Source organism: Rhinatrema bivittatum, chromosome 6 (assembly GCF_901001135.1).
Source record: "Rhinatrema bivittatum chromosome 6, aRhiBiv1.1, whole genome shotgun sequence".
NCBI classification, from domain to species: domain Eukaryota; kingdom Metazoa; phylum Chordata; class Amphibia; order Gymnophiona; family Rhinatrematidae; genus Rhinatrema; species Rhinatrema bivittatum.
The window spans coordinates 5,662,506-5,685,805 of record NC_042620.1 but is presented as its reverse complement, the minus strand read 5'-3'; the positions used below and the strand labels follow the sequence as shown (position 1 = coordinate 5,685,805).

Here is a 23,300-nt window from a genome sequence, read left to right as displayed (position 1 = left end):
GCATGGCGGATGGGGACACCCATGTTGGTTTGGAAGCACCGAGGCCCTCGGCACTCGGCACCGGAGGCAGCCATCTTGCCCAAAGAGAGAGAAAGGGGAGAAAAAGAGGTAAGGCAGAGCAGTCACAGCTGTCTGCGACCGACGGACACAACAATAACAGCTCATATCAGGAGGCAATAGCTTAGTGACTTTTGTGACTTACAGGAGTAGGTATCAGGAGGTGAACAAGAAAGTTACAGGAGGAAGGTTCTTGTTAAGTATCAGGAAGTATAGAAAGGAATATCAGAAGGTGGTCGCTTGGTAAGTGTCAGGAGATGGAGGAGGGAGCATCAGGGAAGATAAGGAGATGGTGCTTGGTATTAGGACATGTAGAAGGGATTATTAGTAGGCAGGCATTCAGAAAGTGAGCACTTAGTAAATATCAGGAGGTGTAGAGGGAGCATTAGTTACTTTTGTGAAGTACAGGAAGAGGTATCATGATGCAGTTACTTGAGGAGTGTCTGTAGGTGCAGGCAGAGGTATCAGGAAGCAGGCACTTGGAGGAATATCAGGAGGTGTAGGAGAGAGTATCAGGAGATGGGCACTTGGTGAATCAGCCCCTAGATGATACTATAAATGAAGAATTGAAGATTTGCACGGTGTCCTTGTATCGAGAACATAAGAAGTGCTCTGCTGGGTCAGTCCAAGGTACCTCAAGCCCAGAAACCTGTCTCCTCCAGTGGCCCTTCCAGACTACAGGGCCCATTGATCAGAACTTAAGAAAGGCAAGAGTGGGCAAATCCCAAAATAAGGAAGTAAGTTGAAGGAGAGGCGAGGAATGATTGAGTAAGTTGAAGGAGAGGCGAGGAATGATTGAGTAAGTTGAAGGAGAGGCGAGGAATGATTGCCGGTATTGACGTAGAAGAGAGAGCGGGAGAAGAATCCTGCACCGAGGCGGGATTTGGCCAAGGATAAGGGCTAAAGTGTCATTGTTGAATGTTGCTGCTGAGCATGATGGGATAGGTCAGGAGACGGGTTTCCTGGCGGGATCCTTCCTGGGATGAAAACTGAAAGGCAGGAGTGGAGATTAGGTGAGAGAGCCAGGGCTAGTGAGTCAGCATCAATGGGAACCTCCTTCTCTTCTCGCTGGCCTCGCCCCTTTCCTCCCTCTCACACCTCATTCTGTCCCTTCCTCCTTTATTGCCCCTATTATGCACCATCACTGTGATCCCTCTTCTCCATGTACCACCTGTGCACTCATCCCACCCATAGCACCACCTGTGCACTCCCCCTTCATGTACTGCTTGTGCTCTCCCCTGCTGCACTGCCTCATGTACCTTTTGCACCCCCTCTCTCGCACCATCTCTGCTCTTCCCTGTCTCATGCACCTTTGTTTTCTCCTTTCTTGAGCACCTTTGCTTTTCCTTCTATCATACATTGCCCTTACATCCATTGCCTTGGTACTTCTCCTTCTCGTGCACCTTTGCTCGGCCCCTGTTATGCACTTTATCTTCCTACTCTTTGTACTCTTCCTACTCTTTTTTTTGTCCTCCGCATCTCATGCGCTGCCTTTGCTCGTCCCGCCTCCCCCGTGGAGCTCCTGAGTTATTTGGAGCTCTGGTCTTTCTGTCTCCACAGACGGGGTTGTGCAGAGGCTCATGGGACTGCTGGCAGAGCACGGGCTCAGCCCCACTGATTTGAATGAGCAGCAGCTGAAGAGCCTCTTTGCCCTGGCTCAGCTTTTGCAGAAGTCAGGTAAGTCCGCCCAGGTATTAGGTGGTAGGGGGGGTTACTCCCTTCTTCCTGACTGGGGCAGGTCTCTTTCAGGATCCCACCTCATTGTATCCCATAGTTTCCAGGCTTTACAGAACATCCTGAACTCTGCATCACATCCCGAATTCGCCTTTCCTTGCCTCCTTATCTTGCAATTGTTGCTGTATTCTCATAGTGACACTCCCATATCTATGGCTGCCCCTCAGTGTCTCTCCAGGGTGTTGTACCCTGCATGGTATTTTCATGGAGTCATGTGACTTATTGCATCACACTTTCTACCTCCTGGAGATGGCCAAGGTGTTCCTACTATCTCCCAGTGTTCCTCTGCTGTTTCCAGTATCTCCCAGTGTTCCTCTGCTGTTCTAGTATCTGCCAGTGTTTCCCTGCTGTTTCCAGTATCTCCCAGTGTTTCCCTGCTGTTCCCAGTATCTTCCAGTGTTCCTCTGCTGTTTCCAGTATCTGCCAGTGTTTCCCTGCTGTTCCCAATATCTGCCAGTGTTTCCCTGCTGTTTCCAGTATCTGCCAGTGCATCCTGCTGTTTCCAGTATCTGCCAATCTGCCAGTTTTTCCCTGCTGTTCCCAGTATCTTCCAGTGCCTTCCAGTGCTTCCCTGCTGTTTCCTGTATCTGGCAGTGTTCCCCTGCTGTTCCCAGTATCTTTCAGTGTTTCCCTGCTGTTTCCAGTATCTGCCAGTGTTCCTCTGCTGTTTCCAGTATCTTCCAGTGCCTTCCAGTGCTTCCCTGCTGTTCCGTATCTGCCAGTGTTTCCCTGCTGTTTTCAGTATCTTCCAGTGTTTCCCTTCTTTTCCCAGTATCTGGCAGTGTTCCCCTGCTGTTCCCAGTATCTTCCAGTGTTCTTCTGCTGTTTCCAGTATCTTCCAGTGCCTTCCAGTGCTTCCCTGCTGTTCCCAGTATCTGCCAGTGTTTCCCTGCTGTTCCCAGTATCTTCCAGTGTTTCCCTTCTTTTCCCAGTATCTGGCAGTGTTCCCCTGCTGTTCCCAGTATCTTCCAGTGTTCCCCTTCTGTTTCCAGTATCTGGCAGTGTTTCCCTGCTGTTCCTAATATCTTCCAGTATTCCCTTGCTGTTCCCAGTATCTGGCAGTGTTTCCCTGCTGTTCCTAATATCTTCCAGTGTTCACCTGCTGTTCCCAGTATCTTCCTGTTTCCCTGCCGTTTCTAGTATCTGGCAGTGTTCCCCTGCTGTTCCTAGTATCTTCCAGTGTTTCCCTGAGGTTCCCAGAATCTGGCAGTGTTTCCCTGAGGTTCCCAGTATCTTCCAGTGTTTCCCTGAGGATCCCAGAATCTGGCAGTGTTCCCCTGATGTTCCCAGTATCTTCATGTTTCCCTGCTGTTTCCAGTATCTGCCAGTGTTTCCCTGCTGTTTCCAGTATCTTCCAGTGTTTTCCTGCTGTTCCCAGTATTTTTCAGTGTTCCCCTGCTGTTTCCAGTATCTGCCAGTGTTCCCCTGATGTTCCCAGTATCTTCCAGTGTTTCCCTAAGGTTCCCAGAATCTGGCAGTGTTCCCCTGATGTTCCCAATATCTTTGTGTTGCCCTGCTGTTTCCAGTATCTGCCAGTGTTCCCCTGATGTTCCCAGTATCTTCCAGTGTTTCCCTGAGGTTCCCAGAATCTGGCAGTGTTCCCCTGATGTTCCCAGTATCTTCGTGTTTCCCTGCTGTTTCCAGTATCTGCCAGTGTTCCTCTGCTGTTTCCAGTATCTGGCAGTGTTCCCCTGCTGTTCCTATGTTTCCCTGCTGTTTCCAGTATTTGGCAGTGTTTCCCTGCTGTTCCCAGTATCTGCCAGTGTTTCCCTGCTGTTTCCAGTATCTGGCAGTGTTCCCCTGCTGTTCCTATGTTTCCCTGCTGTTTCCAGTATTTTTCAGTGTTCCCCTGCTGTTTCCAGTATCTGCCAGTGTTCCCCTGATGATCCCAGTATCTTCCAGTGTTTCCCTAAGGTTCCCAGAATCTGGCAGTGTTCCCCTGATGTTCCCAATATCTTCGTGTTGCCCTGCTGTTTCCAGTATCTGCCAGTGTTCCCCTGATGTTCCCAGTATCTTCCAGTGTTTCCCTGAGGTTCCCAGAATCTGGCAGTGTTCCCCTGATGTTCCCAGTATCTTCGTGTTTCCCTGCTGTTTCCAGTATCTGCCAGTGTTCCTCTGCTGTTTCCAGTATCTGCCAGTGCCTTCCAGTGCTCCCCTGCTGTTTCCAGTGTCTGCCAATCTGCCAGTGTTTCCCTGCTGTTTCCAGTGTTTCCCTGCTGTTTCCAGTATCTGGCAGTGTTCCCCTGCTGTTCCTATGTTTCCCTGCTGTTTCCAGTATTTGGCAGTGTTTCCTTGCTGTTCGCAGTATCTGCCAGTGTTTCCCTGCTGTTCCCAGAATTTAGCAGTGTTTCCCTGCTGTTCCCAGAATCTGGCAGTGTTCCCCTGATGTTCCCAGTATCTTCGTGTTTCCCTGCTGTTTCTAGTATCTGGCAGTGTTCCCCTGCTGTTCCTAGTATCTTCCAGTGTTTCCGTGAGGTTCCCAGAATCTGGCAGTGTTCCCCTGCTGTTTCCAGTATCTGCCAGTGTTCCTCTGCTGTTTCCAGTATCTGCCAGTGCCTTCCAGTGCTCCCCTGCTGTTTCCAGTGTCTGCCAATCTGCCAGTGTTTCCCTGCTGTTTCCAGTATCTTCCAGTGTTTCCCTGCTGTTTCCAGTATCTGGCGGTGTTCCCCTGCTGTTCCTATGTTTCCCTGCTGTTTCCAGTATTTGGCAGTGTTTCCCTGCTGTTCGCAGTATCTGCCAGTGTTTCCCTGCTGTTCCCAGAATTTAGCAGTGTTTCCCTGCTGTTCCCAGAATCTGGCAGTGTTCCCCTGATGTTCCCAGTATCTTCGTGTTTCCCTGCTGTTTCTAGTATCTGGCAGTGTTCCCCTGATGTTCCCAGTATCTTCGTGTTTCCCTGCTGTTTCCAGTATCTTCCAGTGTTCCTCTGCTGTTTCCAGTATCTGCCAGTGTTTCCCTGCTGTTCCCAATATCTGGCATTGTTCCCCTGCTGTTCCCAGTATCTGCCAGTGTTTCCCTGCTGTTTCCAGTATCTGCCAGTGCATCCTGCTGTTTCCAGTATCTGCCAATCTGCCAGTTTTTCCCTGCTGTTCCCAGTATCTTCCAGTGCCTTCCAGTGCTTCCCTGCTGTTTCCTGTATCTGGCAGTGTTCCCCTGCTGTTCCCAGTATCTTTCAGTGTTTCCCTGCTGTTCCCAGTATCTTCCAGTGTTCCCCTTCTGTTTCCAGTATCTGGCAGTGTTTCCCTGCTGTTCCTAATATCTTCCAGTATTCCCTTGCTGTTCCCAGTATCTGGCAGTGTTTCCCTGCTGTTCCTAATATCTTCCAGTGTTCACCTGCTGTTCCCAGTATCTTCCTGTTTCCCTGCCGTTTCTAGTATCTGGCAGTGTTCCCCTGCTGTTCCTAGTATCTTCCAGTGTTTCCCTGAGGTTCCCAGAATCTGGCAGTGTTTCCCTGAGGTTCCCAGTATCTTCCAGTGTTTCCCTGAGGATCCCAGAATCTGGCAGTGTTCCCCTGATGTTCCCAGTATCTTCATGTTTCCCTGCTGTTTCCAGTATCTGCCAGTGTTTCCCTGCTGTTTCCAGTATCTTCCAGTGTTTTCCTGCTGTTCCCAGTATTTTTCAGTGTTCCCCTGCTGTTTCCAGTATCTGCCAGTGTTCCCCTGATGTTCCCAGTATCTTCCAGTGTTTCCCTAAGGTTCCCAGAATCTGGCAGTGTTCCCCTGATGTTCCCAATATCTTTGTGTTGCCCTGCTGTTTCCAGTATCTGCCAGTGTTCCCCTGATGTTCCCAGTATCTTCCAGTGTTTCCCTGAGGTTCCCAGAATCTGGCAGTGTTCCCCTGATGTTCCCAGTATCTTCGTGTTTCCCTGCTGTTTCCAGTATCTGCCAGTGTTCCTCTGCTGTTTCCAGTATCTGGCAGTGTTCCCCTGCTGTTCCTATGTTTCCCTGCTGTTTCCAGTATTTGGCAGTGTTTCCCTGCTGTTCCCAGTATCTGCCAGTGTTTCCCTGCTGTTTCCAGTATCTGGCAGTGTTCCCCTGCTGTTCCTATGTTTCCCTGCTGTTTCCAGTATTTTTCAGTGTTCCCCTGCTGTTTCCAGTATCTGCCAGTGTTCCCCTGATGATCCCAGTATCTTCCAGTGTTTCCCTAAGGTTCCCAGAATCTGGCAGTGTTCCCCTGATGTTCCCAATATCTTCGTGTTGCCCTGCTGTTTCCAGTATCTGCCAGTGTTCCCCTGATGTTCCCAGTATCTTCCAGTGTTTCCCTGAGGTTCCCAGAATCTGGCAGTGTTCCCCTGATGTTCCCAGTATCTTCGTGTTTCCCTGCTGTTTCCAGTATCTGCCAGTGTTCCTCTGCTGTTTCCAGTATCTGCCAGTGCCTTCCAGTGCTCCCCTGCTGTTTCCAGTGTCTGCCAATCTGCCAGTGTTTCCCTGCTGTTTCCAGTGTTTCCCTGCTGTTTCCAGTATCTGGCAGTGTTCCCCTGCTGTTCCTATGTTTCCCTGCTGTTTCCAGTATTTGGCAGTGTTTCCTTGCTGTTCGCAGTATCTGCCAGTGTTTCCCTGCTGTTCCCAGAATTTAGCAGTGTTTCCCTGCTGTTCCCAGAATCTGGCAGTGTTCCCCTGATGTTCCCAGTATCTTCGTGTTTCCCTGCTGTTTCTAGTATCTGGCAGTGTTCCCCTGCTGATCCTAGTATCTTCCAGTGTTTCCGTGAGGTTCCCAGAATCTGGCAGTGTTCCCCTGCTGTTTCCAGTATCTGCCAGTGTTCCTCTGCTGTTTCCAGTATCTGCCAGTGCCTTCCAGTGCTCCCCTGCTGTTTCCAGTGTCTGCCAATCTGCCAGTGTTTCCCTGCTGTTTCCAGTATCTTCCAGTGTTTCCCTGCTGTTTCCAGTATCTGGCGGTGTTCCCCTGCTGTTCCTATGTTTCCCTGCTGTTTCCAGTATTTGGCAGTGTTTCCCTGCTGTTCGCAGTATCTGCCAGTGTTTCCCTGCTGTTCCCAGAATTTAGCAGTGTTTCCCTGCTGTTCCCAGAATCTGGCAGTGTTCCCCTGATGTTCCCAGTATCTTCGTGTTTCCCTGCTGTTTCTAGTATCTGGCAGTGTTCCCCTGATGTTCCCAGTATCTTCGTGTTTCCCTGCTGTTTCCAGTATCTTCCAGTGTTCCTCTGCTGTTTCCAGTATCTGCCAGTGTTTCCCTGCTGTTCCCAATATCTGGCATTGTTCCCCTGCTGTTCCCAGTATCTGCCAGTGTTTCCCTGCTGTTTCCAGTATCTGCCAGTGCATCCTGCTGTTTCCAGTATCTGCCAATCTGCCAGTTTTTCCCTGCTGTTCCCAGTATCTTCCAGTGCCTTCCAGTGCTTCCCTGCTGTTTCCTGTATCTGGCAGTGTTCCCCTGCTGTTCCCAGTATCTTTCAGTGTTTCCCTGCTGTTTCCAGTATCTGCCAGTGTTCCTCTGCTGTTTCCAGTATCTTCCAGTGCCTTCCAGTGCTTCCCTGCTGTTCCCAGTATCTGCCAGTGTTTCCCTGCTGTTCCCAGTATCTTCCAGTGTTTCCCTTCTTTTCCCAGTATCTGGCAGTGTTCCCCTGCTGTTCCCAGTATCTTCCAGTGTTCCCCTTCTGTTTCCAGTATCTGGCAGTGTTTCCCTGCTGTTCCTAATATCTTCCAGTATTCCCTTGCTGTTCCCAGTATCTGGCAGTGTTTCCCTGCTGTTCCTAATATCTTCCAGTGTTCACCTGCTGTTCCCAGTATCTTCCTGTTTCCCTGCCGTTTCTAGTATCTGGCAGTGTTCCCCTGCTGTTCCTAGTATCTTCCAGTGTTTCCCTGAGGTTCCCAGAATCTGGCAGTGTTTCCCTGAGGTTCCCAGTATCTTCCAGTGTTTCCCTGAGGATCCCAGAATCTGGCAGTGTTCCCCTGATGTTCCCAGTATCTTCATGTTTCCCTGCTGTTTCCAGTATCTGCCAGTGTTTCCCTGCTGTTTCCAGTATCTTCCAGTGTTTTCCTGCTGTTCCCAGTATTTTTCAGTGTTCCCCTGCTGTTTCCAGTATCTGCCAGTGTTCCCCTGATGTTCCCAGTATCTTCCAGTGTTTCCCTAAGGTTCCCAGAATCTGGCAGTGTTCCCCTGATGTTCCCAATATCTTTGTGTTGCCCTGCTGTTTCCAGTATCTGCCAGTGTTCCCCTGATGTTCCCAGTATCTTCCAGTGTTTCCCTGAGGTTCCCAGAATCTGGCAGTGTTCCCCTGATGTTCCCAGTATCTTCGTGTTTCCCTGCTGTTTCCAGTATCTGCCAGTGTTCCTCTGCTGTTTCCAGTATCTGGCAGTGTTCCCCTGCTGTTCCTATGTTTCCCTGCTGTTTCCAGTATTTGGCAGTGTTTCCCTGCTGTTCCCAGTATCTGCCAGTGTTTCCCTGCTGTTTCCAGTATCTGGCAGTGTTCCCCTGCTGTTCCTATGTTTCCCTGCTGTTTCCAGTATTTTTCAGTGTTCCCCTGCTGTTTCCAGTATCTGCCAGTGTTCCCCTGATGATCCCAGTATCTTCCAGTGTTTCCCTAAGGTTCCCAGAATCTGGCAGTGTTCCCCTGATGTTCCCAATATCTTCGTGTTGCCCTGCTGTTTCCAGTATCTGCCAGTGTTCCCCTGATGTTCCCAGTATCTTCCAGTGTTTCCCTGAGGTTCCCAGAATCTGGCAGTGTTCCCCTGATGTTCCCAGTATCTTCGTGTTTCCCTGCTGTTTCCAGTATCTGCCAGTGTTCCTCTGCTGTTTCCAGTATCTGCCAGTGCCTTCCAGTGCTCCCCTGCTGTTTCCAGTGTCTGCCAATCTGCCAGTGTTTCCCTGCTGTTTCCAGTGTTTCCCTGCTGTTTCCAGTATCTGGCAGTGTTCCCCTGCTGTTCCTATGTTTCCCTGCTGTTTCCAGTATTTGGCAGTGTTTCCCTGCTGTTCGCAGTATCTGCCAGTGTTTCCCTGCTGTTCCCAGAATTTAGCAGTGTTTCCCTGCTGTTCCCAGAATCTGGCAGTGTTCCCCTGATGTTCCCAGTATCTTCGTGTTTCCCTGCTGTTTCTAGTATCTGGCAGTGTTCCCCTGCTGTTCCTAGTATCTTCCAGTGTTTCCGTGAGGTTCCCAGAATCTGGCAGTGTTCCCCTGCTGTTTCCAGTATCTGCCAGTGTTCCTCTGCTGTTTCCAGTATCTGCCAGTGCCTTCCAGTGCTCCCCTGCTGTTTCCAGTGTCTGCCAATCTGCCAGTGTTTCCCTGCTGTTTCCAGTATCTTCCAGTGTTTCCCTGCTGTTTCCAGTATCTGGCGGTGTTCCCCTGCTGTTCCTATGTTTCCCTGCTGTTTCCAGTATTTGGCAGTGTTTCCCTGCTGTTCGCAGTATCTGCCAGTGTTTCCCTGCTGTTCCCAGAATTTAGCAGTGTTTCCCTGCTGTTCCCAGAATCTGGCAGTGTTCCCCTGATGTTCCCAGTATCTTCGTGTTTCCCTGCTGTTTCTAGTATCTAGCAGTGTTCCCCTGCTGTTCCTAGTATCTTCCAGTGTTTCCGTGAGGTTCCCAGAATCTGGCAGTGTTCCCCTGCTGTTTCCAGTATCTGCCAGTGTTCCTCTGCTGTTTCCAGTATCTGCCAGTGCCTTCCAGTGCTCCCCTGCTGTTTCCAGTGTCTGCCAATCTGCCAGTGTTTCCCTGCTGTTTCCAGTATCTTCCAGTGTTTCCCTGCTGTTTCCAGTATCTGGCAGTGTTCCCCTGCTGTTCCTATGTTTCCCTGCTGTTTCCAGTATTTGGCAGTGTTTCCCTGCTGTTCGCAGTATCTGCCAGTGTTTCCCTACTGTTCCCAGAATTTAGCAGTGTTTCCCTGCTGTTCCCAGAATCTGGCAGTGTTCCCCTGATGTTCCCAGTATCTTCGTGTTTCCCTGCTGTTTCTAGTATCTGGCAGTGTTCCCCTGCTGTTCCTAGTATCTTCCAGTGTTTCCGTGAGGTTCCCAGAATCTGGCAGTGTTCCCCTGCTGTTTCCAGTATCTGCCAGTGTTCCTCTGCTGTTTCCAGTATCTGCCAGTGCCTTCCAGTGCTCCCCTGCTGTTTCCAGTGTCTGCCAATCTGCCAGTGTTTCCCTGCTGTTTCCAGTATCTTCCAGTGTTTCCCTGCTGTTTCCAGTATCTGGCAGTGTTCCCCTGCTGTTTCCAGTTGCTTTAGAGTGCTCTCTGCATCTCATTGTAGCTCCCAGAGGTCCCTACCAGTTGTCTCCTCTTTAGTCTGCTTTCTTCCCTTAGATTCTGGAGTCATTTTGCTTTGCTGCTCCCGTGCTCCCCACCACCATCCACAAGGCACAGGGCCTGCAGCGTAAAACAGCCCCTCCCCCCCCAGTATCATACTGGTTTCCTGTCTGGCCTGACGTTAGGGCTTTCTCTTTCTCTTCCTTTCTCAGGGGTGCTGAAGCACGAGGACCTGATCCCCAGACGGGTGAGTAAAATCGGAGGTCACCAGTTTTCTTCTGAGCGGCTCTCACCAGCTCCTGCTACACAAATGGTTCCTCGCCCAAAAATGCCCACAATCCCGTGTATGTGGGCTGCACACGAGCAATGCGAAACTAAAAAAAAAAAAGCCACAAGATACGCGTATATGTACCCCTGCACGCGTGAGGACTGAGAGGGCAGCACCAAGATTTGCGCACGCACCTCTGTGTTTTAAAACCAAAAACCACGAGATATCCGCGCAACTGTACTGCTGCTCCTGATGAGGAGCAAATCTGTACATCTCGAGCTTTAGGGGTGAGGGGTCCGGGTCCACTGGGCGGCGTGCAGGATGAAGGCCTCACTATTAACTGGACAAACTGGTGGATTAATTGCAAAACCGGGAATGTGCCTTGCGCGAGAATATTTTAAAATCTGCTGACGTACATGCGTAAAAGCCAACAAAGTCCTATGAAAGACGCATGCACGCCAGCTGTGCTCAATTAATTTTTTAAAATTAGCATACTTACGCGCAGTCTGGGTATTTTACAGCATAAGCGCGCAAGCACACGCACGATTAAAACTTCCAGCATATTCACGCTTGCCTGCCGAATATTCACGTGTATGGGTGCACACACACTTGTTTAAAAATTATCCTCTTAGTGTGATTGTCTTTTTTTTTTACCATAAAATAATATAACAAGGAGCATCCAAAAGCTTCAGAGAGCTCCCCATCCCCAGTACAGCTCTGGGTGACTATTGCCTTGCTCTGAGGACTCTTCAGAAAGGAAATGCAGAATCTCAATTTACACTGAGGCTACGGATCAAGACTGAGGTGTGCAGGAGGATCTCAGTCCTGGAGCAGGGCAGGGCACAAGGAGAGTGCATTAACAGAAGTGTGTTGGGGTGGGAGGGGTCAGTAATGGAATAACAGGGGGAGGTGAACTAACAGATCTGAGCTGTGTATGTGGTAAGTGTTAGGGTGCAGTGTTCTTTTTCCTGGTCCCTGATTTCTTCAGATTTGAGGGATGCAGTGTTCTTTTTCCTAGTTTTTGATATCTCAGATTTGAGGGGTGCAGTGTTCATTTTCCAGGTCCCTGTTTTCTCAGGGACCAGGGGTGCAGTGTTCTTTTTTCCCAGTCCTTGATTCCCCAGATTTGAGGAGTGCAGTGTCCCTGATTTCTTAGATTTGAGTGGTGTAGTATTGTTTTTCTCAGTCGCTGATTTCCTAGATTTTAGGAGTGCAGTGTTCTTTTTCTCATTCCCTGATTTCTCAGATTTGAGGGATGCAGTTTTCTTTTTCTCAGTTCATGATTTCACAGATTTGAAAGTGTAGAGTTTTTTCCTAGTTCCTGATTTCCTACATTTGAGGGAAGCAGTGTTTTTTTTCTTGGTCCCTGATTTCCTAAATTTTGAGGGGTGCAGTATTCTTTTTCCTGGTCCCTGAGTTCCCAGATTTGAGGGGTACATTGTTCTTTTTCTCAGTCCCTGATTTTGGCAGATTTGAGGGGTGAAATGTTCTTTTTCTTACTCCCTGATTTCTCAGATTTGTAGGGTGCAGTGTTATTTTTCCTAGTCCCTGATTTCTCAGATTTGTAGGGCGCAGTGTTCATTTTCCAGGTCCCTGACTTCTTCAGATTTGAGTGATGCAGTGTTCTTTTTTCCTAGTCCTTGATTCCCCAGATTTGAGGAGTGCAGTGTCCCTGATTTCTTAGCTTTGAGTGGTGTAGTATTGTTTTTCTCAGTCCCTGATTTCCTAGATTTTAGGGGTGCAGTATTTTTTTTCTCATTCCCAGATTTCTCAGACTTGGGTGCAGTGTTCTTTTTCTCATTCCCTGATTTCTCATATTTGAGGGATGCAGTGTTCTTTTTCTCACTCCCTTATTTCTCAGATTTGAGGGGGTGCAGTGCTCATTTTCCCTGACCCTGATTTCTCAGATCTGTGGAGCACAATTTTCTTTTTCCTGCTCCCTATTTTCTTAGATCTGAGAGCTCGGTGTTCTTTTTCATGGTCCTCAATTTGTCAGATGGTGCTCATGATTGAGGCCACTGCCTCACTATTTGAGCTGTGAATTTTCCTCAGTATTAAGGCACTCTGTGCATCTTTAATGCTTTCTAACTATGGTGATCAACCACAGAGTGTGAGCCTGTGGAGGTTTCCTGGACTGTGGTTCCATGTGCAGATACCCAGGACATGGGGGCATAGCTAATAGTTATGTGGCCTCTGCCCACACTGCATTACTGAAAGGGCAGGTAGGATGGGGGCAGTTATTACCCACATTAACCCTCAGCCTCAAGTTAGCATGGACACTCAGACACCCTAGTACTGAGACCCACAGATGGGATCCTGCAGTCCCCCTCCCCAGCTTATGGAGCATAACCGTGTAATACTCTCAAGGTCACCGAGACGCAAGGTAAGGTCATCGTAGAATGACCTCCTGAGTAGGAGATCATACAGTTCTCCCTTGGATAGTGTGGTCACCTCATCTGCTGAGATATGTTCCTTCCAAGAGCCTTGTACCCTGACGGCCGCGATCCTATAACCTTCTGTGCATGCTGGCGTTAATGACAGGAGCTGTCTCGATAAGAGGCATTGGTTCATATACAGCGCAGGGTTTACCCTGCCTAAGTCCCTCGTTTTTAGGGAAACACTCAGTGTTTGCTTTGTTCTCGCTTCCCTCTGTAAAGGACGTACGTGCATTTTCCTATCTTGGTCCTCGAGCGTGGAACGTCTTCCCATGATGTTTGAGGTTAATTGATGATGTAAGCGTCTGTTTAACGAAGCGTTTGGTACTCATTGAGGTTTTATTTGTATATTATGGGGTGAGAAATGTACCCTCTTCTTCCTGTTGGTTTGCTTTGGATCGCTCTCTATGTATCATGTCCACCGCTTAGAAAAATGCGTTTTGTAACTTATGATTTATAAATGATAAAAGTAGATGGGTGAATACATTGTGTGTTTCACCCTTTGGATTTCACATCCTCAGAGCATTTCACAGTCAGAGCAGCGAGCTCTGGGGTAGCGTAATTTAAGAAATTCCTAACTTAAAAACACAAATAAGGCTGAAAGAAAAGTCTTAATAAGGCAGGGTGGGGGTTTCGTATCTTTCCGTCTGCAGAGCCACTGTTCCCCTCTCTTAACCTTTGCTTCCTGGTCTCTGCGGGCTGGGTCCCCGACCCCTAACTCCGAGATTTCCGCTGACGTCTGAATCTCGCCTGTCACTGGACTTTTCAGTGTTCACTTTTCAGACTTCTCTCCCACTGGGCGCTCTCAGGCCTGGCGTTTGGTGACATCGCCTGTCACTGGACTTTGCAGTGTTCACTTTTCAGACTTCTCTCCCACTGGGCGCTCTCAGGCCTGGCGTTTGGTGACATCGCCTGTCACTGGACTTTGCAGTGTTCACTTTTCAGACTTCTCTGCCACTGGACGCTCTCAGACCTGGCGTTTGGTGACATCGCCTGTCACTGGACTTTGCAGTGTTCACTTTTCAGACTTCTCTCCCACCGGGCGCTCTCAGGCCTGGCGTTTGGTGACATCGCCTGTCACTGGACTTTGCAGTGTTCACTTTTCAGACTTCTCTCCCACCGGGCGCTCTCAGGCCTGGCGTTTGGTGACATCGCCTGTCACTGGACTTTGCAGTGTTCACTTTTCAGACTTCTCTCCCACCGGGCGCTGTCAGACCTGGCGTTTGGTGACATCACCTGTCACTGGACTTTGCAGTGTTCACTTTTCAGACTTCTCTCCCACCGGGCGCTGTCAGACCTGGCATTTGGTGACATCGCCTGTCACTGGACTTTGCAGTGTTCACTTTTCAGACTTCTCTCCCACCGGGCGCTCTCAGGCCTGGCGTTCGGTGACATCGCCTGTCACTGGACTTTGCAGTGTTCACTTTTCAGACTTCTCTGCCACCGGGCGCTCTCAGACCAGGCTTTTGGTGACATCGCCTGTCACTGGACTTTGCAGTGTTCACTTTTCAGACTTCTCTCCCACCGGGCGCTCTCAGGCCTGGCGTTTGGTGACATCGCCTGTCACTGGACTTTGCAGTGTTCACTTTTCAGACTTCTCTGCCACCGGGCGCTCTCAGACCTGGCGTTTGGTGACATCGCCTGTCACTGGACTTTGCAGTGTTCACTTTTCAGACTTCTCTCCCACCGGGCGCTCTCAGGCCTGGCGTTTGGTGACATCGCCTGTCACTGGACTTTGCAGTGTTCACTTTTCAGACTTCTCTCCCACCGGGCGATCTCAGGCCTGGCGTTTGGTGACATCGCCTGTCACTGGACTTTGCAGTGTTCACTTTTCAGACTTCTCTCCCACCGGGCGCTGTCAGACCTGGCGTTTGGTGACATCACCTGTCACTGGACTTTGCAGTGTTCACTTTTCAGACTTCTCTCCCACCGGGCGCTGTCAGACCTGGCGTTTGGTGACATCGCCTGTCACTGGACTTTGCAGTGTTCACTTTTCAGACTTCTCTCCCACCGGGCGCTCTCAGGCCTGGCGTTCGGTGACATCGCCTGTCACTGGACTTTGCAGTGTTCACTTTTCAGACTTCTCTGCCACCGGGCGCTCTCAGACCTGGCGTTTGGTGACATCGCCTGTCACTGGACTTTGCAGTGTTCACTTTTCAGACTTCTCTCCCACCGGGCGCTCTCAGGCCTGGCGTTTGGTGACATCGCCTGTCACTGGACTTTGCAGTGTTCACTTTTCAGACTTCTCTGCCACCGGGCGCTCTCAGACCTGGCGTTTGGTGACATCGCCTGTCACTGGACTTTGCAGTGTTCACTTTTCAGACTTCTCTCCCACCGGGCGCTCTCAGGCCTGGCGCTTGGTGACATCGCCTGTCACTGGACTTTGCAGTGTTCACTTTTCAGACTTCTCTCCCACCGGGCGCTCTCAGACCTGGCGTTTGGTGACATCGCCTGTCTTGGACTTTGCAGTGTTCACTTTTCAGACTTCTCTCCCACCGGGCGCTCTCAGGCCTGGCGTTTGGTGACATCGCCTGTCACTGGACTTTGCAGTGTTCACTTTTCAGACTTCTCTCCCACCGGGCGCTGTCAGACCTGGCGTTCGGTGACATCACCTGTCACTGGACTTTGCAGTGTTCACTTTTCAGACTTCTCTCCCACCGGGCGCTCTCAGGCCTGGCGTTCGGTGACATCGCCTGTCACTGGACTTTGCAGTGTTCACTTTTCAGACTTCTCTGCCACCGGGCGCTCTCAGACCTGGCGTTTGGTGACATCGCCTGTCACTGGACTTTGCAGTGTTCACTTTTCAGACTTCTCTCCCACCGGGCGCTCTCAGGCCTGGCGTTTGGTGACATCGCCTGTCACTGGACTTTGCAGTGTTCACTTTTCAGACTTCTCTCCCACCGGGCGCTCTCAGGCCTGGCGTTCGGTGACATCGCCTGTCACTGGACTTTGCAGTGTTAACTTTTCAGACTTCTCTGCCACCGGGCGCGCTCAGACCTGGCGTTTGGTGACATCGCCTGTCACTGGACTTTGCAGTGTTCACTTTTCAGACTTCTCTCCCACCGGGCGCTCTCAGGCCTGGCGTTTGGTGACATCGCCTGTCACTGGACTTTGCAGTGTTCACTTTTCAGACTTCTCTCCCACCGGGCGCTCTCAGACCTGGCGTTTGGTGACATCGCCTGTCTTGGACTTTGCAGTGTTCACTTTTCAGACTTCTCTCCCACCGGGCGCTGTCAGACCTGGCGTTTGGTGACATCACCTGTCACTGGACTTTGCAATGTTCACTTTTCAGACTTCTCTCCCACCGGGCGCTCTCAGACCTGGCGTTTGGTGACATCGCCTGTCTTGGACTTTGCAGTGTTCACTTTTCAGACTTCTCTCCCACCGGGCGCTGTCAGACCTGGCGTTTGGTGACATCACCTGTCACTGGACTTTGCAATGTTCACTTTTCAGACTTCTCTCCCACCGGGCGCTGTCAGACCTGGCGTTTGGTGACATCACCTGTCAGTGGACTTTGCAGTGTTCACTTTTCAGACTTCTCTGCCACCGGGCGCTCTCAGGCCTGGCGTTTGGTGACATCGCCTGTCACTGGACTTTGCAGTGTTCACTTTTCAGACTTCTCTCCCACCGGGCGCTCTCAGACCTGGCGTTCGGTGACATCGCCTGTCACTGGACTTTGCAATGTTCACTTTTCAGACTTCTCTCCCACCAGGCGCTCTCAGACCTGGCGTTCGGTGACATCGCCTGTCACTGGACTTTGCAGCGTTCACTTTTCAGACTTCTCTCCCACCGGGCGCTCTCAGACCTGGCGTTCGGTGACATCGCCTGTCACTGGACTTTGCAGTGTTCACTTTTCAGACTTCTCTCCCACCGGGCGCTCTCAGGCCTGGCGTTTGGTGACATCGCCTGTTACTGGACTTTGCAGTGTTCACTTTTCAGACTTCTCTCCCACCGGGCGCTCTCAGGCCTGGCGTTTGGTGACATCGCCTGTCACTGGACTTTGCAATGTTCACTTTTCAGACTTCTCTCCCACCGGGCGCTCTCAGCCCTGGCGTTCGGTGACATCGCCTGTCACTGGACTTTGCAGTGTTCACTTTTCAGACTTCTCTGCCACCGGGCGCTCTCAGGCCTGGCGTTTGGTGACATCGCCTGTCACTGGACTTTGCAGTGTTTACTTTTCAGACTTCTCTCCCACCGGGCGCTCTCAGGCCTGGCGTTTGGTGACATCGCCTGTCACTGGACTTTGCAGTGTTCACTTTTCAGACTTCTCTCCCACCGGGCGCTCTCAGACCTGGCGTTCGGTGACATCGCCTGTCACTGGACTTTGCAGTGTTCACTTTTCAGACTTCTCTCCCACCGGGCGCTCTCAGACCTGGCGTTCGGTGACATCGCCTGTCACTGGACTTTGCAGTGTTCACTTTTCAGACTTCTCTCCCACCGGGCGCTCTCAGGCCTGGCGTTTGGTGACATCGCCTGTTACTGGACTTTGCAGTGTTCACTTTTCAGACTTCTCTCCCACCGGGCGCTCTCAGGCCTGGCGTTTGGTGACATCGCCTGTTACTGGACTTTGCAGTGTTCACTTTTCAGACTTCTCTCCCACCGGGCGCTCTCAGGCCTGGCGTTTGGTGACATCGCCTGTCACTGGACTTTGCAATGTTCACTTTTCAGACTTCTCTCCCACCGGGCGCTCTCAGACCTGGCGTTCGGTGACATCGCCTGTCACTGGACTTTGCAGTGTTCACTTTTCAGACTTCTCTGCCACCGGGCGCTCTCAGGCCTGGCGTTTGGTGACATCGCCTGTCACTGGACTTTGCAGTGTTTACTTTTCAGACTTCTCTCCCACCGGGCGCTCTCAGGCCTGGCGTTTGGTGACATCGCCTGTCACTGGACTTTGCAGTGTTCACTTTTCAGACTTCTCTCCCACCGGGCGCTCTCAGACCTGGCGTTCGGTGACATCGCCTGTCACTGGACTTTGCAGTGTTCACTTTTCAGACTTCTCTCCTACCGGGCGCTCTCAGGCCTGGCGTTTGGTGACATCGCCTGTCACTGGACTTTGCAGTGTTCACTTTTCAGACTTCTCTCCCACCGGGCGCTCTCAGACCTGGCGTTCGGTGACATCGCCTGTCACTGGACTTTGCAGTGTTCACTTTTCAGACTTCTCTGCCACCGGGCGCTCTCAGGCCTGGCGTTTGGTGACATCGCCTGTCACTGGACTTTGCAGTGTTAACTTTTCAGACTTCTCTCCCACCGGGCGCTCTCAGACCTGGCGTTTGGTGACATCGCCTGTCACTGGACTTTGCAGTGTTCACTTTTCAGACTTCTCTCCCACCGGGCGCTCTCAGACCTGGCGTTCGGTGACATCGCCTGTCACTGGACTTTGCAGTGTTCACTTTTCAGACTTCTCTCCCACCGGGCGCTCTCAGACCTGGCGTTCGGTGACATCGCCTGTCACTGGACTTTGCAGTGTTCACTTTTCAGACTTCTCTCCCACCGGGCGCTCTCAGACCTGGCGTTCGGTGACATCGCCTGTCACTGGACTTTGCAGTGTTCACTTTTCAGACTTCTCTCTCACCCGGCGCTCTCAGGCCTGGCGTTCGGTGACATCGCCTGTCACTGGACTTTGCAGTGTTCACTTTTCAGACTTCTCTCCCACCGGGCGCTCTCAGACCTGGCGTTTGGTGACATCGCCTGCATATGTGGTCACCTTAACGTTACCTGCAGACGTCTTCCCTCCTGGGGGCACAGGTGTCCCTTGCATGGCCCCTGTGCCTTTGGACTGCCCTTGGTAGGGGGGGTCTGTAGAGAAGATGCGGAGCAAAGCCCGAGTCCCGCCTGGGATCTTAGAGCCCCCTCCCAGCCTCCCACTGATGCTGGGGACCCCATGCACAGAGTGATAGAGACAGGGCAACCGTGTAACAAAGCTCCCAGGAATACCATAGCGGCTCGGAGCCTGAAAGAGGTAGCCCCGGCTGACCGGGTCACAGGCTGAGCAAACAGAAAGGAATCCCTCTCCTCTCCCCCGGTGCCAGTCCCGCCCGCCCATGGCCGGATTGTCAGCAGGACTGCACTGGGCAGGACAAGCGATTCCGCAGAACCTTGGCCAGGATTTTGTAGTCCCTGTTCAACAAAGGAAATGGTCCTCCAGCGGGTCGAGCGTCCTCTCTTCCCTCCCTCGTACAGCAGGACGAGAAGTGACTTCCGCAGGGAGTCCGGCAGAGAGAGACCCTTCCTTCGGCCAGATCCAGCGGTCGGCCCCGTCGCTCCCCGGAGACCTCTCGCAGTTCATGCTGGAGATGGCATCAGTGACCTCTTGCTCTGTGACCGAGGCCACGAGGGGCTGGGACTCCAGTGCTGACCCTCGGGGTGTGGGGATGCTTCCTGGGAAGGCCTGGATCCTCCCGGGTACTATTCAGTCTCGCATCCTACCATAGCCTGGGCAGAGCTCTGCAGCTTGCCCTCCGCGTCCTGTAGCTGGGTGATGAGCTTGCCTTTCACTCTTTCCTTTAAGGACTGGCACACGACCCAGGACCCAGGACCCAGGACTTTTGTTTCCTGCCCTGTTTGTGGTTGCAGGTGGTTTCCTCGTCTCTGCCTTAGCCTGGTTACACAGAAACACGTTCACACGTCTGAGTGCATCCTGACGAGCCGCGGCCATAAGCAGGAAGGGAGAGCTTCTGGTTCCCTTCTGCACTCTGCAGGCAGCTTCTTATCTCAGGAGAGACCAGAGGTGGTTCTGGTGCCGGTTCTGGCTGAAGTGCAGGCTGGCTCACAGCGGCTTCTTGCACAGACCGACGCCGCGCTCCCTCCTGTCCTACTCTCAGCGTTTCATGCTCTCTTATATCCTGGGAGTCTCAGTGCGCTGGGAGGCTGCCATTTCCCCTCTGAGTCGTCCCCATCTGGTCCCAGGACTCTCATCTCCAGCTCGGAAGTATCAGGCATGGCAGCCTTTGCTGGCTCACAGCGGCTTCTTGCCCAGGCTGACCCTCCGCTCTCTCCTGCAGCACTTGGCAGAGCAGCTGGCTCACAGCGGCTTCTTGCCCAGGCTGACCCTCCGCTCTCTCCTGCAGCACTTGGCAGAGCAGCTGGCTCACAGCGGCTTCTTGCCCAGGCTGACCCTCTGCTCTCTCCTGCAGCACTTGGCAGAGCAGCTGGCTCACAGCGGCTTCTTGCCCAGGCTGACCCTCCGCTCTCTCCTGCAGCAGTTGGCAGAGCAGCTGGCTCACAGCGGCTTCTTGCCCAGGCTGACCCTCCGCTCTCTCCTGCAGCACTTGGCAGAGCAGCTGGCTCACAGCGGCTTCTTGCCCAGGCTGACCCTCTGCTCTCTCCTGCAGCACTTGGCAGAGCAGCTGGCTCACAGCGGCTTCTTGCCCAGGCTGACCCTCTGCTCTCTCCTGCAGCACTTGGCAGAGCAGCTGGCTCACAGCGGCTTCTTGCCCAGGCTGACCCTCTGCTCTCTCCTGCAGCACTTGGCAGAGCAGCTGGCTTGCAGCGGGTTCCTGCTCTGGTTGGGGACCCAGCTGAGTTTCTTGTCTCTCATCAGGGACTTCCTCCTGGGGGGTCATTCAGTGTGAGGGAGCAGTTGTGATATACCTGAGGACAGTGCATGCACAGGTTGCATTTCACTCGCTCGGTGCACCCAGCACTGGTGTGGCCGGTCTGTTCACATCTCCTACACTTTACATATTAGCAGCTTGAGCTGAAATGCTCTGTGGAGCCACATCTAACATTTTTTAATATGTCCAGGGTACAAACAGGAGCCTCTCTCCCTTCCACTCATGAAGCTGTTAGGCAGGTGCTGTAAGCGGCCATCAGCCAGTGGGAGACCCACCTCGGCTTTCCAGCCTGCAGTCCAGGACCCGTCTGAGTCCAGCACAGGGCACGGCTCGTCCAGCACCGTGCAGGACCTCTGCAACCTCGTGCGCACCTCGCAGGGCTGTGTGTCCTCAGTCTTAAAATGCACATTCGCCGTTCTCACTGAGTCCTGTGAAATCCTTCCACTCCAGGGTGCCCACCTGTTCATACCGGTTCTGAAAAGCCAGTAAGTGATTCCCAGCTCTGAATGCCACATCAGAGTACTGAGAGCTTCCTGAAGTATGGGCTAAAGCTTCACATGCTGAGGGAAAACATGAGGTGTGCTGGCAAAGCTGTGTGTGTTTTTGGGGATCTCAGTGCTGGAACAGCAGGGGGTGCTGCAGGGCAGGAGGGAGGTGCATTGTCAGAGCTGTGTGTATGTGAGGGGAGAAGACTCAGTGCTGGAACAGCAGGGATGTGCAGGGCAGGAGGGAGGTGCATTGGCAGAGCTGTGTGTATGTGAGGGGAGGGGTCTCAGTGCTGGAATAGCAGGGGGTGGTGCAGGGCAGGAGGGAGGTGCATTGGCAGAGCTGTGTGTATGTGAGGGGAGGGGTCTCAGTGCTGGAACAGCAGGGGGTGCTGCAGGGCAGGAGGGAGGTGCATTGGCAGAGCTGTGTGTATGTGAGGGGAGGGGTCTCAGTGCTGGAACAGCAGGGGGTGCTGCAGGGCAGGAGGGAGGTGCATTGGCAGAGCTGTGTGTATGTGAGGGGAGGGGTCTCAGTGCTGGAACAGCAGGGGGTGCTGCAGGGCAGGAGGGAGGTGCATTGTCAGAGCTGTGTGTATGTGAGGGGAGGGGTCTCAGTGCTGGAACAGCAGGGGGTGCTGCAGGGCAGGAATGAGGTGCATTGTCAGAGCTGTGTGTATGTGAGGGGAGAGGTCTCAGTGCTGGAACAGCAGGGGGTGCTGCAGGGCAGGAGGGAGGTGCATTGTCAGAGCTGTGTGTATGTGAGGGGAGGGGTCTCAGTACTGGAACAGCAGGGGGTGCTGCAGGGTAGGAATGAGGTGCATTGTCAGAGCTGTGTGTATGTGAGGGGAGAAGACTCAGTGCTGGAACAGCAGGGGGTGCTGCAGGGCAGGAGGGAGGTGCATTGTCAGAGCTGTGTGTATGTGAGGGGAGGGGTCTCAGTGCTGGAACAGCATGGGGTGCTGCAGGGCAGGAGGGAGGTGCATTGTCAGAGCTGTGTGTATGTGAGGGGAGGGGTCTCAGTACTGGAACAGCAGGGGGTGCTGCAGGGCAGGAGGGAGGTGCATTGTCAGAGCTGTGTGTATGAGAGGGGAGGGGTCTCAGTGCTGGAACAGCAGGGGGTGCTGCAGGGCAGGAATGAGGTGCATTGGCAGAGCTGTGTGTATGTGAGGGGAGGGGTCTCAGTACTGGAACAGCAGGGGGTGCTGCAGGGCAGGAATGAGGTGCATTGGCAGAGCTGTGTGTATGTGAGGGGAGGGGTCTCAGTACTGGAACAGCAGGGGGTGCTGCAGGGCAGGAATGAGGTGCATTGGCAGAGCTGTGTGTATGTGAGGGGAGGGGTCTCAGTACTGGAACAGCAGGGGGTGCTGCAGGGCAGGAGGGAGGTGCATTGGCAGAGCTGTGTGTATGTGAGGGGAGGGGTCTCAGTACTGGAACAGCAGGGGGTGCTGCAGGGCAGGAGGGAGGTGCATTGGCAGAGCTGTGTGTATGTGAGGGGAGGGGTCTCAGTACTGGAACAGCAGGGGTTGCTGCAGGGCAGGAGGGAGGTGCATTGTCAGAGCTGTGTGTACGTGAGGGGAGGGGTCTCAGTACTGGAACAGCAGGGGGTGCTGCAGGGCAGGAGGGAGGTGCATTGGCAGAGCTGTGTGTATGTGAGGGGAGGGGTCTCAGTACTGGAACAGCAGGGGGTGCTGCAGGGCAGGAGGGAGGTGCATTGGCAGAGCTGTGTGTATGTGAGGGGAGGGGTCTCAGTACTGGAACAGCAGGGGGGTGCTGCAGGGCAGGAGGGAGGTGCATTGTCAGAGCTGTGTGTATGTGAGGGGAGAGGTCTCAGTGCTGGAACAGCAGGGGATGCTGCAGGGCAGGAGGGAGGTGCATTGTCAGAGCTGTGTGTATGTGAGGGGAGAGGTCTCAGTGCTGGAACAGCAGGGGGTGCTGCAGGGCAGGAGGGAGGTGCATTGTCAGAGCTGTGTGTATGTGAGGGGAGAGGTCTCAGTGCTGGAACAGCAGGGGGTGCTGCAGGGCAGGAGGGAGGTGCATTGTCAGAGCTGTGTGTATGTGAGGGGAGAGGTCTCAGTGCTGGAACAGCAGGGGGTGCTGCAGGGCTGGAGGGAGGTGCATTGTCAGAGCTGTGTGTACGTGAGGGGAGGGGTCTCAGTGCTGGAACAGCAGGGGGTGCTGCAGGGTAGGAGGGAGGTGCATTGTCAGAGCTGTGTGTATGTGAGGGGAGAGGTCTCAGTGCTGGAACAGCAGGGGTGCTGCAGGGCAGGAGGGAGGTGCATTGTCAGAGCTGTGTGTATGTGAGGGGAGGGGTCTCAGTACTGGAACAGCAGGGGGTGCTGCAGGGCAGGAGGGAGGTGCATTGTCAGAGCTGTGTGTATGTGAGGGGAGGTGTCTCAGTACTGGAACAGCAGGGGGTGCTGCAGGGCAGGAGGGAGGTGCATTGTCAGAGCTGTGTGTACGTGAGGGGAGGGGTCTCAGTGCTGGAACAGCAGGGGGTGCTGCAGGGTAAGAGGGAGGTGCATTGTCAGAGCTGTGTGTGAGTGGGTGAGGGTCTCAGTGCTGGAACAGCAGGGGGTGCTGCAGGGC

At 52.9% G+C, this 23,300-nt stretch overlaps 1 protein-coding gene across 1 annotated transcript in view; it reads left to right on the top strand.

Moving 5' to 3' along the window:
• PTPRN (protein tyrosine phosphatase receptor type N) overlaps positions 1–23,300 on the top strand; it is a 279,044-nt gene that overhangs the window by 44,144 nt on the left and 211,600 nt on the right. The window contains exons 7-8 of the mRNA XM_029604982.1: positions 1,618–1,734; positions 10,186–10,220. Coding sequence (XP_029460842.1) covers positions 1,618–1,734; positions 10,186–10,220 — 152 coding nt within the window. The remainder of the gene's footprint in view (positions 1–1,617; positions 1,735–10,185; positions 10,221–23,300) is intronic.